We start from the raw sequence: 13975 nt of genomic DNA, 5'->3' as shown, positions 1-13975 counted from the left end.
TACACCATTTTGCAGCATAAAAATAAATACAATTGCAGTGAGGATTATGTTTTAAACAGTCCATTTGACTTGATGTTTGCCTTTGGTGGTAGGTAGTGTTCAGTTCTGAAAGGGTGCTAAATAGTTTGGTGGGGAGTAACCTTTTTTATTTTTCTGGAATAGTAAGGAGATTGGTAAAAGGCAAGGTAGAGTTATTTTAACACTGCACAAAGACAAAATGAGCATTTAGTTGTAATAAACAGGTTATGTGGGTCCATATGGATGATTGCTTAAATAGCTTCAGCCTTTGGCACTAAGCTCATATGAGAGTTTTGGGATTGGCCTTTTCAGCGTGACTGGCCTAATAGTGTCACTTTTTCTAATTGGCTTTTCAGACCACCACAGCCGCCCCTTTTAGGCTGAGGCGCCAACTTCTGCTCCCCCTCTCAGGGACAGGGAATCACCTGGAGCCTCCCTGGACTCCAGGCAGGTTTGCAGCCTCAGATTCTCACCCTTTGATCTGAGCTTTACTGATTCTTTCACCTTCCAGCTGGTTTAACCCAGAAGACCCCCTGGTTTTAGGTCTTTAAAAGAAAAACAAAAAGAAAAAAAAGAGATTTGGCATCAGTTAATACCTATACTCAGGGAGCATTCACCATAAAAACCATCAAAATACTTTCCCAGACACCATTTTAGGTTGTTCATTTAGGTTCTGAGATTCAGCCTCAGAACCTACTGAGGACAGCATAAACCCAACAGCAATTTTGATTCAGCAGTCTAATACTATCTGAACACTCGCTATTAAAGAAACAATCGAAAATTGCTTCTCATTGGATCTACCCTTGTGACCTGACAGGCCTCTGCTTTCTAAAACTGAAAACAGGACAATCTGCAGTATGAACACACATTTAAACTAGAAAAGCATAATTGTTAAAACTACTTCATGGGAACAGGAGGGAAATGGAGAGAAGACAGGTATTGGATAATAATAATAAAAAGGTTACAGGGTTTTAGGATAAAAAGTTCTAGCTGACGAGCTCTTTTCAGCTCAGGTGGATAGGGATTGAGAACTGGGGATGTTACGGGGATTCTGGGACTCCGTGAAAGAAAAACCTTTTCAGGGTACCCTGCGCCTTCAAGCGGTTTGCTCCCAGTGAACTACCCAAAATAAGGAAAAAAGGGGTATGGATTGCGGAGAAGGATATTATCCTGCTCTTGGAGTAATAGGAGAAGGAGATCATAAAGTAGAATTTTCAATTCAATGATATATAGAAGGTTGTTAAAACTGGTATTACAAAATTACTTAAGCTTTGGGTTTTGGTTTCTTAGCTTCTTTTCCTTCCAGCTCCTACCGTGTGGGATTTGGAAGGTGGAATGTGGGAACTAGGAGTGGGAGGGGGGGCTGGTTCATGAGAGACAGGGAAGGGGCGGAGTATGGGGGAGAAAAAGCAGGAAGAAAGGGATTTTGGGGAGGAGAAGTAGAAAATGGTGCCGTGCCATGTGGCTGACACATGGTCATGGCTATGTTGGAACTCTAGGCCATGCAGCCACAGCATACAGGGTCGTAGCCATGTTGAGGCTTAGCCGTGTGGTTGCTGTGCCGGGCTTAGCAGGACGGAGTGTATTCCCGAGGATTTGTTTAGGGGAAGGTGGGTTAGGGATGGAATTAGGAAGAAGGAACAGTGACGGGGGAAGAGAGTAAGACTGAGGAAGGAGGTCACGGAACTGACAAGCAGTTTTGGGGAATATGGGGCTCGGGCAAAGCTGAAATCTGCTTCCTCGTCTGGTGGCTCCCCTGCAGAAACTGGTGGGCTTTGGTGCCTTCTTTCACCACTGCTGTGGTTCAGGGCTCAGGTTTGGTGGTCTGCACAGCCCGTCCACTCTGGGCAGGGGGCAGCAGGCTCAGCCCTGCCACCACAATGACCGTGCTGTGAGTGGCAGGCAGGGTGCACTCCATGTGGCTTCTCTGGGTGCCTGGGCTGCACTGGCTGGTGTGGTGGGATGGTGGCATGGTGTCTCACGGGGCCTCTGCGTAGTGGTGGCGGGGCCGCAACTGCAGCCCAGCGTAGCCACCCCACAGTGCCAAAGGCGGTGGTGAAGTGGTGTTCTGCAGGGTTCTGCGCTGTGCCTGTGGGGTGATGGAGGTCCATTTTCATCTTAGGGTTGTCGGTGCTCGAGCCTCATGTTGGGTGCCATTCTTGCTGTTAATTTGTGGTCCCTGGGAAGTCCCCGGGGGACCCCTAAGCCGTATGTTCACTGGTAACAGCAGGCAGGCAAGGAGACTCCACGCAGCTTCTGAGGGTGCTGATTTGATGAGGTTTTATTGGGGGTCCCACCGCCGGGAGCAGCATGGTTTCTGAAGGAGAAGGGGGAAAGGGGGACAAAGGGGGAGCCTAGGGAGAAAAGGGCCAAAAGAGAGCCTGGTCTCCCTCACATAGCTTAACAGGGAGATTCAAGGTGGGTGTGGAATAAGACTTTGGCCAATGAGATTACAGATACATGATACTTCAGGGGACGATGACAGGCTTGGAATAAAGGGTACATTTTTGAGGGGTGAGAAAGAGCGTATCATTTAAATAAAATGTAACACCACACATAAGTAGCTCTGTGGAGCTGTGGTTGTTTGACAGGAAATAGGTTTTCTGAGATGCTGTGGTCAGGCCAGTGGGTGCTCAGATTTTAATCCTGGCACCTGGTTTGGCCACTGGGGCATTGGATCCGCCTCTGAGAACACGGGGTTAAAAGCACAGCTCTCCCCTGGGAGGCTCTCTTTGGATTTCCGGCAGGAAGGGTTCGGATCTCTCTCCCGGCCCAGCTGGGGAGGGGAAAGCGGCCGGGAGAGGTGGGCCTGCCCCCCCCCCCGAGGGTGGAAGGGTGGAAGAGAGAAGTACCAGGAGGCACTGGGCAGCCCCCGCCACCTCCTCCCCGGGAGACAGACAGAGAGAGAGAGAGAGAGGGAGGGAGCCGTGCCTGGCACTGCTATCTTGAAATTTGATATCATGTGCTGCAGTGGTGAAGGGGCTGTGGGGGAGAAGAGGAGTCTGGCCGCTTGTAGGAGCTTTTAACCCTTTGTGGGCAATGAAAACTTTACAGAACATTAACTGTTCCTAGAAGAGAGATAAGAGTGGAAGATGAAGAAGGAATGGGCAAGTGTTGAAGGTCTGGGCAAGGGCGAGATGTCAATAGAGAAGAACCTTGGGTGGAAGAGATGATGGAGTGGCATTTTTGCTGGACTCTTTTTGTATAGCCATGGACAGAACCACGTTTCTTTGTGATACAGAGACTGTATTCCAGGGAGGGCAGTGCCCCAGAAGCAAGAGGGTTCAGTGTTGGTGCCCCTTGGCCCCAGGGGGTGAAAAAATTTGAGGGGGGACAGGTGTCCCGAAGGAGAGACTGTGCCCTTTTTGGAATGGGACAAGGCATCCTTAAAAGATGACCCTAAAAGCAACTCTGGTCCGTGTTCAGTGGTGAGAGCACTGGACATGAAAGGAAAAGGTCACCATGGCACAAGAAGGACTCCTCTCCTCTTGATGAACTGAAGATTGATTGTCTGAAGGGTAGTGCCGGACCGAGAGTTGGTGATTTGGGGAATGTATTATATTGGAAATTTGGTGGGGGAGAAGGAGAGATGGATTTGTAAGGTTTTCATTTTCCTTGTGTGTTTCCTTTTTTTTTCTTGTAGTTTAGTTAATAAAGTCTTTATTTCTAAGTGGGAGCCTCCTTTGCTTATTCCTGGTCACATCTCACAGCAGATACCAGGGGAAGTGTATTTTCATGGGGGCACTGGCATTGTGCCAGTGTCAAACCATGACAGGAGCTTTGCACAGTGTTAATGAAATCATTTTTTTGCACCAAAGTGCAAAACCACTTGCAGGTAAAAACCACTTGCATAGTATTTATATTTAGTAAAGCCATATGTTTCACCAGATACTTGTCCTTAATATCCACACCATGAAAAGCTGTTCTGGTGGGTATGACAGCTGCATGACTCAGCTCACTGGACACATCTGAGAAATATGTGGAGGGCAGTCTATGTCCTGAAGCAATCATCCAAGTCCCTTCCATCTCTAGTCTGGGACAGTTAGGATAGACTGGTGAAGACCTCTGCAATGGCTCCTAAGTAGGCTGGACCAGATGCCATGGGCTGATGCAGCATCTCCTGGAAGCCGTATGTGGTGTTGGGACAGATGTAGTGGCTTCTGGGTCTGTCTTGAGCCTTGGTCTGTCGTGCTGTGTGTCAGGAGCTGCGTGCCTCCCAGCTGCTGCTGGTCCTGGAACTGCCAGAGGAGCCCAAGGGATCCTTTTAGCTTTGGGTAACAGGAAGAAGAATGTTACTGTTAACCAGTCAAGCTCTTTGAGCTCTGCCTGGGGCAATGCTTCCTGCAGCTGGATGTAAGGTGGTCATATTTAAGGCTTCAGCCCTCAAGTGTGTATCCAGAGTCAGGTCCCAGGCCGTGGGTTTCCAAGCAAAAGCAGCCATGCTCTAGTGGTCAGCTGTAGAACAGGATGGGGACAGCATCTGTGACTCCAAAATGTGGAGGATGAAAATGAAGGGAGCAGCTTTCTGCAGCAGAAAAGCAAAGGTGTATGGGTGCATCTTGAAGGAATGTCTTTAAAGATGTATTTCCTGACTCCAGCTGACCTCTGCATCCCACTGATGTTTGAAGGCATATCTTGAGATCTTGAGAATCTTGAGAATCCTTTGTGAGGACTGTTCTCATCTGGCAGTTCTTACTGTAGATACACCCTCCTCCCAGGAAGCTGCACTTTCTTTTCTTTTTTTTTTTTTTTCCCTGGGGGGGTGGTGGTGTTTGGTTTTTTGGGATTGGGATTTTCGTTTTGTTTTTAAAAAAAAAATTTAGGTTTTTTTTTTTTTTCTTCTCTCTGTCAGTTTTTCCAGCTTTTGAATCTCATTGGTTTCTAAATGTTGTACCTTGCTCTCCTGCACGAGAGCTTGCCTGGGGAGCCTGCCTTGTGGGACACAGCAGCCCGGCCAGGGAAAGGGCCTGCAGGCATGAGCAGGAGCAGCCATCAGGGCATGGGAGAGGACAGGCTGTACCAAGCTGCTCTGCACACTGTTTCAGCTGGGACCAGTTCTGTCCTGGCAGGTGCTGATTCCTCCAGGCTCCCCAGGGAGCTCCATGAGGGGCAGAGCTTGGGCTCAGGGCCACACAATGTCGTGACACTGCTCAGGGAAGCTATGCCTGAATGTTCTGTTAATGGGTGTAAATTTAGATGCAATGTGTCCTTTCCCCTAAAAACCTCCTCTTACGTTACAGCATCTTCTTACTCCTGAGTGAAACGAGATGCTGAAGCTTGGTATTACTTTCCTCTGTTGAAGTTTGCGTCCTTTATTTTCCTTTCTTTTGCAGCCTATGATGAGATCAGCAGCAAAATGGCCACATGCAATAAGATCTCTAACAAGGAGGATGTTTACCAGCTGTTTGGTTTTGCTAGAAATGCCTTCACCATGATGGCCATGATGGACTATCCATACAAAACCGACTTCATGGGTGACCTCCCTGCCAATCCAGTGAAGGTGAGGACATTGGTGTGAGTGGGTGAGTGGAGCTTAGGACACTATCAGGCAGACACCATTGGTGTTGGTCACAGGGTGACCAGTAGTGGTGGATGTTGCAGCCCTTCCAGTCTGACAGTAAATCTACATAATTGAAACTTCTCTGTGATGATGACTGCTGAGAGGTTTGCTGGAGTCACTCCTATTCTGCTCTGCCTTTACCTTGGACACAAACACCTGTGCAAGCTTGTTGACTTCAGCTTTTAAATACTAAAAGCTTGCAGCTTTAAAAAAAGAAAAAAAGTAGTTCTGTTGTAGCCCATCTCAACATGCTTTCAGAGATGTATTTTTCTTGGCGGGTAAGGATGAAGATGTGAAAATCGGGCTCTTTTGAAAGTATTATCCAGGAAGCTGACATACCTCAGGTATAATGCAGAAAAATACCTGCTGCTATGGGGGCTGGGAAATGGGTGAACTTTCAAGAGAATCATAGATGGCAAAGTGTGGGAAAAGGACCAAGTTCTCAAGGGTTTACAAAGACCTCTAAGACACCAGCTGCTTTTGAAAGGTACCAGCTTTGATCCCAGATCACCAGAGGCTGTTGCAATTCTCAGTGTCTTCTGGTATGTTGTCAAGCCCATGGGACTTCCTTTGCCTCTGGCTTTGTGGCATTTAGAGTTCCTGTCCTACCTGGAGCACACTGTGCAAGAGGTCTCACAGGCTCTTCTGCACTGGAACTCTGGACATGCTGCCTCTGGCTCCACCAGGCATCCAGTTTCCTTCTAGGGTCTGTTTAATGACCTCTAGAATGGAAATAATTAGTCTGCACATTCCCCTCAATCCCTGAAAAGGACATTAAAATATTCTGATTGTAGGAGGAACTGTTGTGTACCACTGTGGCTCCTCCACAGCTCCCTAACTTGGTGGAGGAACTGTCTGCCTTTGTCCTGCCTCATTGCTTCTATGTATTTTGTTGCTACAGAGGAAGAAGCTAAAAACTTCCAGACCTGTTGCATTAGGCCTTTGGAAAACTACTGAACCATAAAATATGTAAATAATAATTTTAATGAATCTTCCAGCTTAGTCCTTCCACAAAGCAACTGGTAACTGTTCTGTCTGCCGTTTGCCTGTAATGTGTCTTACCCAGGTTGGCTGTGAACAAATTATTGCCCATAAAGACCCAATTGAAGGCTTGTCTGCTCTTGTTGGTGAGTTAATATTATCAGTTTAATCTTTTATGTACCACCACGTGTTCTAGAAGCACCTATCAGTAGACCTGTCACATTGCTGTGTCAGGGGAGCTAGTATGACTCTGATCTCTCTCTGGGACATTTTGCCTCCTGTTGCTTTTGTCTGTTGGGATGTCCCACAGTGGCCCATAGGCTCATTCTCTCACCTTTCCCAACTTATTCTTGTCGTGTTTCTCAGGCATTGAAGCCCCATAGCCTGTTGTCTGTCCATGCAATGTGGACTTCTGAGATACTTAGTTCTTTTGTAGAAGTTTACCCATACTCTGGCTCCAGCAGTCATGGGCTCTGTGCACATTCACTGAAGGAAGTTTTCTGGTCTCCTTGTTGAGAAAAAGTCCTGTGGTCTTAATCCAGGGTCAAGGCAATCTTAAATACATCTTGTATATAAACATACACATTTATCTGTGTGAGCACTTATTTTGTCAGCCAGCAGCGTTTGTAAGGAAATTATTAATAGAGATAAAATTCAAAGAACTTTTGAAGAGTTCCTCATAAAATCTCTCAAGTTGCTTATTAAAAACGAGTTCTACCTTGGTCATTATTCAGAAAAACAGGTTCTGAGTGGCACCAAAAAAATAAAAAATTAAGGAATTCTACCAAACTTAATGCAATTTAGTATGACTGGGAGCCAATTTTTTTTTTCCAAATGATGTACATGCTCCAAGTCAGAAATATACCAATCCTTAATCACTGCTAAAGATATTTGGCTGGCAGCTAGAAGCTTTCTTAAAACACTAATATCTTGACAAACCTGTCAGATCTACTGAATGTATTCACATGCTACTCCTTCTGTGAGGAAGAGTGGTAGTCTTGTTTCTTTGAGATGAATAAGCCAAGGGTGGATTTCTTCCTCCCAGTTCTAGGGGTGCACCTCATGCCTCTCCCTGTCTCCTCAGCTGCATTCACTTGGTGGAGTTTAATCACACAAGAGGAATGATCCGCCATAACTTTAGGCAGGTGACTGGCTTTCTTCCATACTTGACCCTCTGTGTCATACAGAAAAAGACTTTTTTCTACATGTGCTTCATCAGCCCACCTCCTGCCAGGTAGAGTGTAGTGCCATGGGCTGTGATGCAGAACTGGCAACAGGTGAATGGGGACAATGTGAATGGAGATACTGATTGCTTCCAGGGCAATAACACTCCATCTCCTTAATGTGAATCCATTTCTCTACCTGCAGAGAACCAGACTAGCACTTATCCATCATATCATGTCTCAAATGGTACTGCTGTCATATCAGGTTTGTTTGGTTCATGATAAGGGAAACTAGTGTCCCAACATCTCTTTGAACATCACAAGGCTCAGGGTGCCAGAATTTTGATCCACATTTAGCAATCAGAGCCTCAAAAGAAATTGAATAAAATGCCAGAATGACATGGCTTGGAAGGAGTTTTCTTCTTGAGAAATCAGAGGAGTAAGCTGAGCAAGATGCCACAGGGACCTGCTCTGCTGGGCATAGCTGAAGCCCTGCTTGCCTGCTAGGCTTTTAACCCATTACAAAGGAATTGTCTAAACAGGACAATATTGCATTGAACTGGGGACAATAACCAAGTTTGTGTCATCTGAAGGAATTTGTCAGCCCCATATAAAAGCTTTGCCATAAAGCTGGATTTTAACCTTGCACAGTTCCAGGCTCTGTGAGTTCTGTCCCATCCTTGCACACTCACGCAACCATTGGCTTGGTTTTGGCCATGTAGTTTCATGTGGGAGATGATGGGTGAGACAGCAGTTACTGACTGGTTTTGTGCTGTGTTCCCACCTGGCAGGGGTGTTCTACAACTCCTCTGGCTTGGCACAGTGTTATAACATATATCAGCTGTACCAGTCCTGTGCTGATCCCACGGGCTGTGGCATCGGTTCAGATGCAGAGGCTTGGGACTACCAGGTAAGAGGTTAGAGACCCCAGCAGGTTTCAGCTGCTATCCTGTCTATGCCCCTGCCCCATGGCAGCTCTTGTACTTCTCTTAGGTTTGTACCGAGATCAACTTAACGTTTAACAGTAACAATGTGACGGACATGTTCCCTGAGATGCCCTTCACAGAAGCTATGCGTGAGCATTACTGTTGGAACAAGTGGCATGTGAGGCCGCGAGCACACTGGCTGCGGACAAACTTTTGGGGGGAAGGTGAGTTGTAGTGATTGCTTGTCCCTCTGTGTTACCCTGTAGCTGTCTCCCTGTTTCCCTCTGTCCAGCTGAGCCCCATGAGGACAGGCACAGCACACTAATGAGTCCTGGCAGAAAGTCACAGCCTTGTGCTGACTTGAGCCAAACAGACCTTTCTGTATCTCTTTGGTAGAGAAGAAGATAACATAAAAACTACCAGTAATGTGTTCAGTTATTTGATGTTTTCTGTTATTGGCATGTTTGCTGCCGTAGCCAAACACATTTGGATAACTGGGCAGGAAGGAGATCTCTCAATTATGAACTCTCTGAATTTCAGACCTGAAAAGTGCGAGCAACATCATTTTTTCAAACGGAGACTTGGACCCATGGGCTGGAGGTGGGGTAAGCTTGTGCATTCCTGTACCCTAAACACAGAGCAGCCTTTGCAGGTGACATACTGCCGTCCCTCCCTTTCAGAGCAGCACTGGTAATTCAGTTTTAACCTGAGTTTCTGTAAGCAGCTGTTTCATGATGAACCACTGAACCACTGAGGGCTCTCGGGACACTACACTGAGTAGTGTCCATCAGCCAGGAATACTGATGGAACAAATGTGGCTTCACTGGTGCAGGCACGGCAGGACCTTCCTTACCCCACACCCAGGGTCTGAATCACAACCTGGTGTGTTTCTGTGTTCACACGCAGTTTCAGTGATGCCAGCCACGTGCTCCTGGCTCTCTCTAGTCTTAGCACACTTGGTGAGACCAGATGGACGCTATGAGCAGCAACGCAAACTAGATGTTTTGTCTTAGATTCAACAAAACCTCAGAGTGCTGTCAGTGTCCAGTCTAAAATTTAAAAACCCAGGACTGGATTTTGTGTTAGTTGAGCTCCTGATTGAATACAGAAGCTCAGTGTTTTAGGCTGGCTTGGGATCCCACAAGAAACAGGCTGCTTACGGTGCATGGATCCAAAGGGGACCTAACTTCCTGTACTGTATAGTACAGTACCTGTACTGGAATCAGCTGAAAGTTCCCAAGTTGCAGAAAACATTCCTTTCATTTTGGACAGGTCATCTGCTTCATTCAGACTGTTAGCTGTGGATACCAGCTGTACCAAGGATGTCTTCCCATGCTTTTCCTCAGTCTTGCCCAGATCATGTTCCAATTTTCAGAATTCGTGTCCAGTTCTTCCCAGTAACTTGGTGAGAACTGATCTTTGCTCCTTCTCCTCCCAGATAAACAGCAGTCTCAGCCCTTCACTGATTGCACTTACCATTAAAGGAGGTGCCCATCACCTTGATCTCCGGTAAGTACCAAACTTTCCTTTGCCTAGCAAAATCCTGATTCCCTGGGTATTTGATCTCAGCAAGCCACGGCCCAAACAACCAGGAGATATTTTAGAATCACAGAATCATAAGAGTTGTTGAGGTTGGAAAAGATCTCTAAGATGCACCCAACATCACCACCATGTTCACGACTAAACCATGTCCTCGAGTGTCACATCTTCAAGTTTTTGAATGCTTCCAGGGAGAGTGAATTCAACACTTCCCTGAGCAGTCTGTTCCATTACTTTGCAACCCTTTCCAATAAAAAAATTTCCCTGTTTTTCAATCTAAACATCTCCTGGTTCAACTTGAGGCTGTTTCCTCTTGTCCTGTCCCTTGTTACCTGAGAGCAGAGCCTGACCCCCACTGGGCTACAATCTCCTGTCAGGGAGTTGTAAAAGTGAGATGGTTCCCCCTGAGCCTCCTTTTCTCCAGGCTGAGACCCCCAGCTCCCTCAGCTATTCCCAGTGCTCCAGACCTTTCCCCAGCTCCATTCCCTTCCCTGGACATTCTCCATCCCTTCCATGTCCTGTTTGTCAAGGGGGACCTAAAACTGACCTCAGGATTTGAAGTGTGGCCTTACCAGCGCCTAGCACAGGGCAAGTACCTAAAGAGGATAGGTACAAGGCTATTGCAGCCCAGTGTAGAAGAGTGATCGTCTTCCCCAGCCCAGGCCTATTTCAGCCTCCAGGGATGCTGAGCTGTGCAGAACTTGGCACTCAGCTCACCTACTGTCATTAGATCATATTCTTGCACACGGGGTGGCACAAGTGTGAGACAGCCTGCAGCAATCAGTCACATGAAGTAGGCCAGTGCCATCTGGCATTAGCTATCTGCCTTTAGGCCTGGAGCAGAGGGAGCAGCAGCCAGCAAGGGCAAGCTTGGGCCTGCTGCCCAACTGTACTGGAGATCAGACACTGCAACTTGGTTTCCAGGGCACACATATGAAGCACAAACCAGTCAATCTCTCTCTGTCCTTAAAATCACAGACTCTGCCTGTAAAGGAGGCAAATACCAACTGTCCAGTAACTGACACTGGTCTACTTTCCTCTGCTTTTTAGGGGACACAACCCAGCTGACCCCCCATCCGTCACAGAGGTGCGCAAGCTTGAAGCCAAGATCATCAGCAGCTGGGTGAAATCTGCAGGCATGGAGCAGGTGCAGGAGCAGCGCGCAGGAGCTGCAGCAGGCAGCCAGCCCTGAGCCCTTCCATCCCTGCAGCCCCTACGTGCAGCTACCACAGGACACAGGAGCCTGCTGCACTGGTTCTACTGTACTGGCTGGGACACTGTTCTCTCCTCTGCCATGATGGTGGGAACTCCCTTTTCCAAAGTGTCCCACTTACACCTCATTGAGCATGAAAAGAAATACAAAAGGCCAAATCACTGACAGAAGCCAAAACCACATTTTCTGGTCTCCATACTTGCCTGCTCAGAATGAGCACTGTTACAAAGGGCAGCAGAAAGCATGCCTGGAAGGTCCAAGAACCATCACAGCCCTGAACAGGATGGTTGCATGAAGCACCTTAAGGTTGAAAATAAACTATTATTAGAGAAAAAGGAAATACTAGAGGGTTAGTAGAAAAGCAGAGGTATAATTATGACTGACACAGGGTCACGGTGAGCTCCACTAATGACCAGTTATCTAAATCAGACTATCAGTCTTAGCCAGAGCTGTGGAGTGGGGCTGTTTTAGTTTTAGCTTGTCAAAGAGATTCCAGTTGCTGAGATGAAGATTTACACTGTTGTCACTCAAGGGCTGTGTGTTGGTGACCAGTAAAGCACTCTTCCACTGAGACATCTTCAGAGCTTTTTAAAATCAACTACAAGTATATTAAAGTCTGTGATATGAAAGTTTATTAAAGGGTGTGATATAATTTCATGGCTTGGAAGTATAACCAAAGAAGATAAAAAAGGTTCCTTCTCACCTTCCCACACAGATGAATCTTTGCCCACAAACAGGTGCTACTAGACTGACTAAGCACCAATAATTACTAGCATAACTGCCAAAATACTAATTCCTAGTAACTGGCTGCCTCAGTTGGTTTTACTTTACAGTGATTTTATGAGTTAGTGGAGAGGTTTCCTGAGTTCCCAGAAGTTTTCACTGTTTGTGCAGCACAGTCACAGTAGTGCTTGGTGTCATTTTCTGCACTGCTGGGCCCTCCAATGTCGCAGTTGAGGCAGTCACGACATTAAAGCAGAGACCACAACCGTTAGCAACCGTTGGCAACAGTTGGCAACACTTTATTAGTGAAAATGGCTGATCTTTTATACACTTTCCAGTTGTTTCCCATCCAGCTGCAGAATGCTCTTAGCTTTCTTCTCTCGATCTCCTTGGTTACGGCCTTGGAGAAAGCTCCTTATCAGCTTCTTCTTCTTACTTCTCGCTCCTTTAGCTAACAGGCCCGCTGCTAGCCCCTTGCCACAGTCCCTGGTCACAGCAGGACTGGCTCCCAGAGCCAATGCTAGCGTTTCACAATATTTGGGTGCTGAGATCTGTTTCAACCACCTCTGCCCTGTTCTTAACAAAAGACGAAAGCTTCTGGTCCTTCCAGCCAGGGATGCTGAGGAGAGCAGGAACAGATGGATCCGCTCATCAGCTTTCTCAGATACGTGTAAATGAAGGACAACTTGGAAGATTGGATTAGTCAAACTCCAGTCCCTGCAAAAGTCACTCTAAGACTACCAGTGGCACTACATCCTCAGCTCGACCTGAATCCTCTCTGTTCATGCTGATGAAAACCTCCACGGGTCCTGCTTAGAGCTAGCCCTGTTCTTTTTGCTCCTGCTCAAGTCAGGCTTTGGCTTTGTTACTGCTATATAAAGTATGCCTTACCGAAGTGGTCATCCTCTCTTGGGCTCAGAGCCTGCAACTTTTCTGAATTCAGATTTGCTATGCCCCAGCCATTATTCAGGATTAACACATTAGGGAAAAAAAAGGAGAGAGCAAGGATTGCATCCTGCTTTTATTTCCCTTCAAACAGCACCTTTCAAACCCTTAAGCAGGTACCCAGTGATCGTCAGCCCAGCAATGTATGAACACAGCCAAGTTCAGGGTCAAGTTTCAGGAAGTCACTGCAAGTTATGCTTTCAGGAAGTGACTGCAAGTTATCCCAGTCACCAGGGCTGGCTTTGTGCTTTGAAGAGAAAGGAGGCCTGGGTGTCTGCTGACCTTCTAGAAGGACAGGTTTTTTAATCCTCTTCTCTTGGACTATACTGAGGTCTTATTTTCCTCTTACAGACAGTTCTTATTCCAAAGGAATACACATAGTTTGACTGATATGGAAAGATAAACTAAAGGCTTTCAGATACCATGGCAAAGAGGTAATAGACATGGACATCTAAGGATAGATGAGCAGCAGCATAAAAGAAATCATGGCAGAAGTCTGAAGCCAGTGCCACCAACATCCATAATGTTTTGAATCCTTTGGCAAGCAAGCGTGGGAGGTAAAAAGAAAACCCTGCTGTGTGGTACTGTCTGAGCTGAAGGGAAGAGCCCCAAAGCACCTCTCTTGAGCATCATGGGAATGCTGCTCCTGGTTGAACTTCAGGGCCACACAAGGATAAATGGCATAAAAGCAGTGAGTGACCCAGACCAGACCACAGGTGCAGACCCTGTGCTTAAGGCCTGCACCAATGAGGTTGTTGAACAAAGGCCCAATTTGTTTTATCATCATTTACTGACACAAAGAGTGCAGCCAAGGTGGGAACATCATACAGAACAGGAACTCAGGGTTGGGCTCCAGTAGACACAGAGGCTTCCTGCTTTGGACAGCAATCTCCAGCAGTATTTCAGA

General features: G+C 46.8%; 1 protein-coding gene across 2 annotated transcripts in view; it reads left to right on the top strand.

Annotated features, from left to right (window-relative positions):
• DPP7 (dipeptidyl peptidase 7) overlaps nt 1-12052 on the top strand; it is a 31727-nt gene extending 19675 nt beyond the window's left edge. The window contains exons 7-13 of one of the 2 annotated variants that reach the window (XM_054284203.1): nt 5352-5518; nt 6645-6705; nt 8514-8632; nt 8716-8872; nt 9189-9253; nt 10087-10157; nt 11238-12052. In XM_054284203.1, the coding sequence (XP_054140178.1) occupies nt 5352-5518; nt 6645-6705; nt 8514-8632; nt 8716-8872; nt 9189-9253; nt 10087-10157; nt 11238-11379 (782 nt within the window). In that variant the 3' untranslated portion in view covers nt 11380-12052. The remainder of the gene's footprint in view (nt 1-5351; nt 5519-6644; nt 6706-8513; nt 8633-8715; nt 8873-9188; nt 9254-10086; nt 10158-11237) is intronic. The other variant, XM_054284204.1, reaches the window with a different exon arrangement.
• Nucleotides 12053-13975: the final 1923 nt, after the last annotated feature.

The sequence above is a fragment of the Melozone crissalis genome, unplaced genomic scaffold, assembly GCF_028551555.1.
Source record: "Melozone crissalis strain CALT ecotype California unplaced genomic scaffold, PUWL_Pcris_2 ptg000041l_1, whole genome shotgun sequence".
NCBI lineage: Eukaryota > Metazoa > Chordata > Aves > Passeriformes > Passerellidae > Melozone > Melozone crissalis.
The sequence above is the reverse complement of the archived record's forward strand: the minus strand, read 5'-3'. Positions and strand labels throughout refer to the sequence as shown.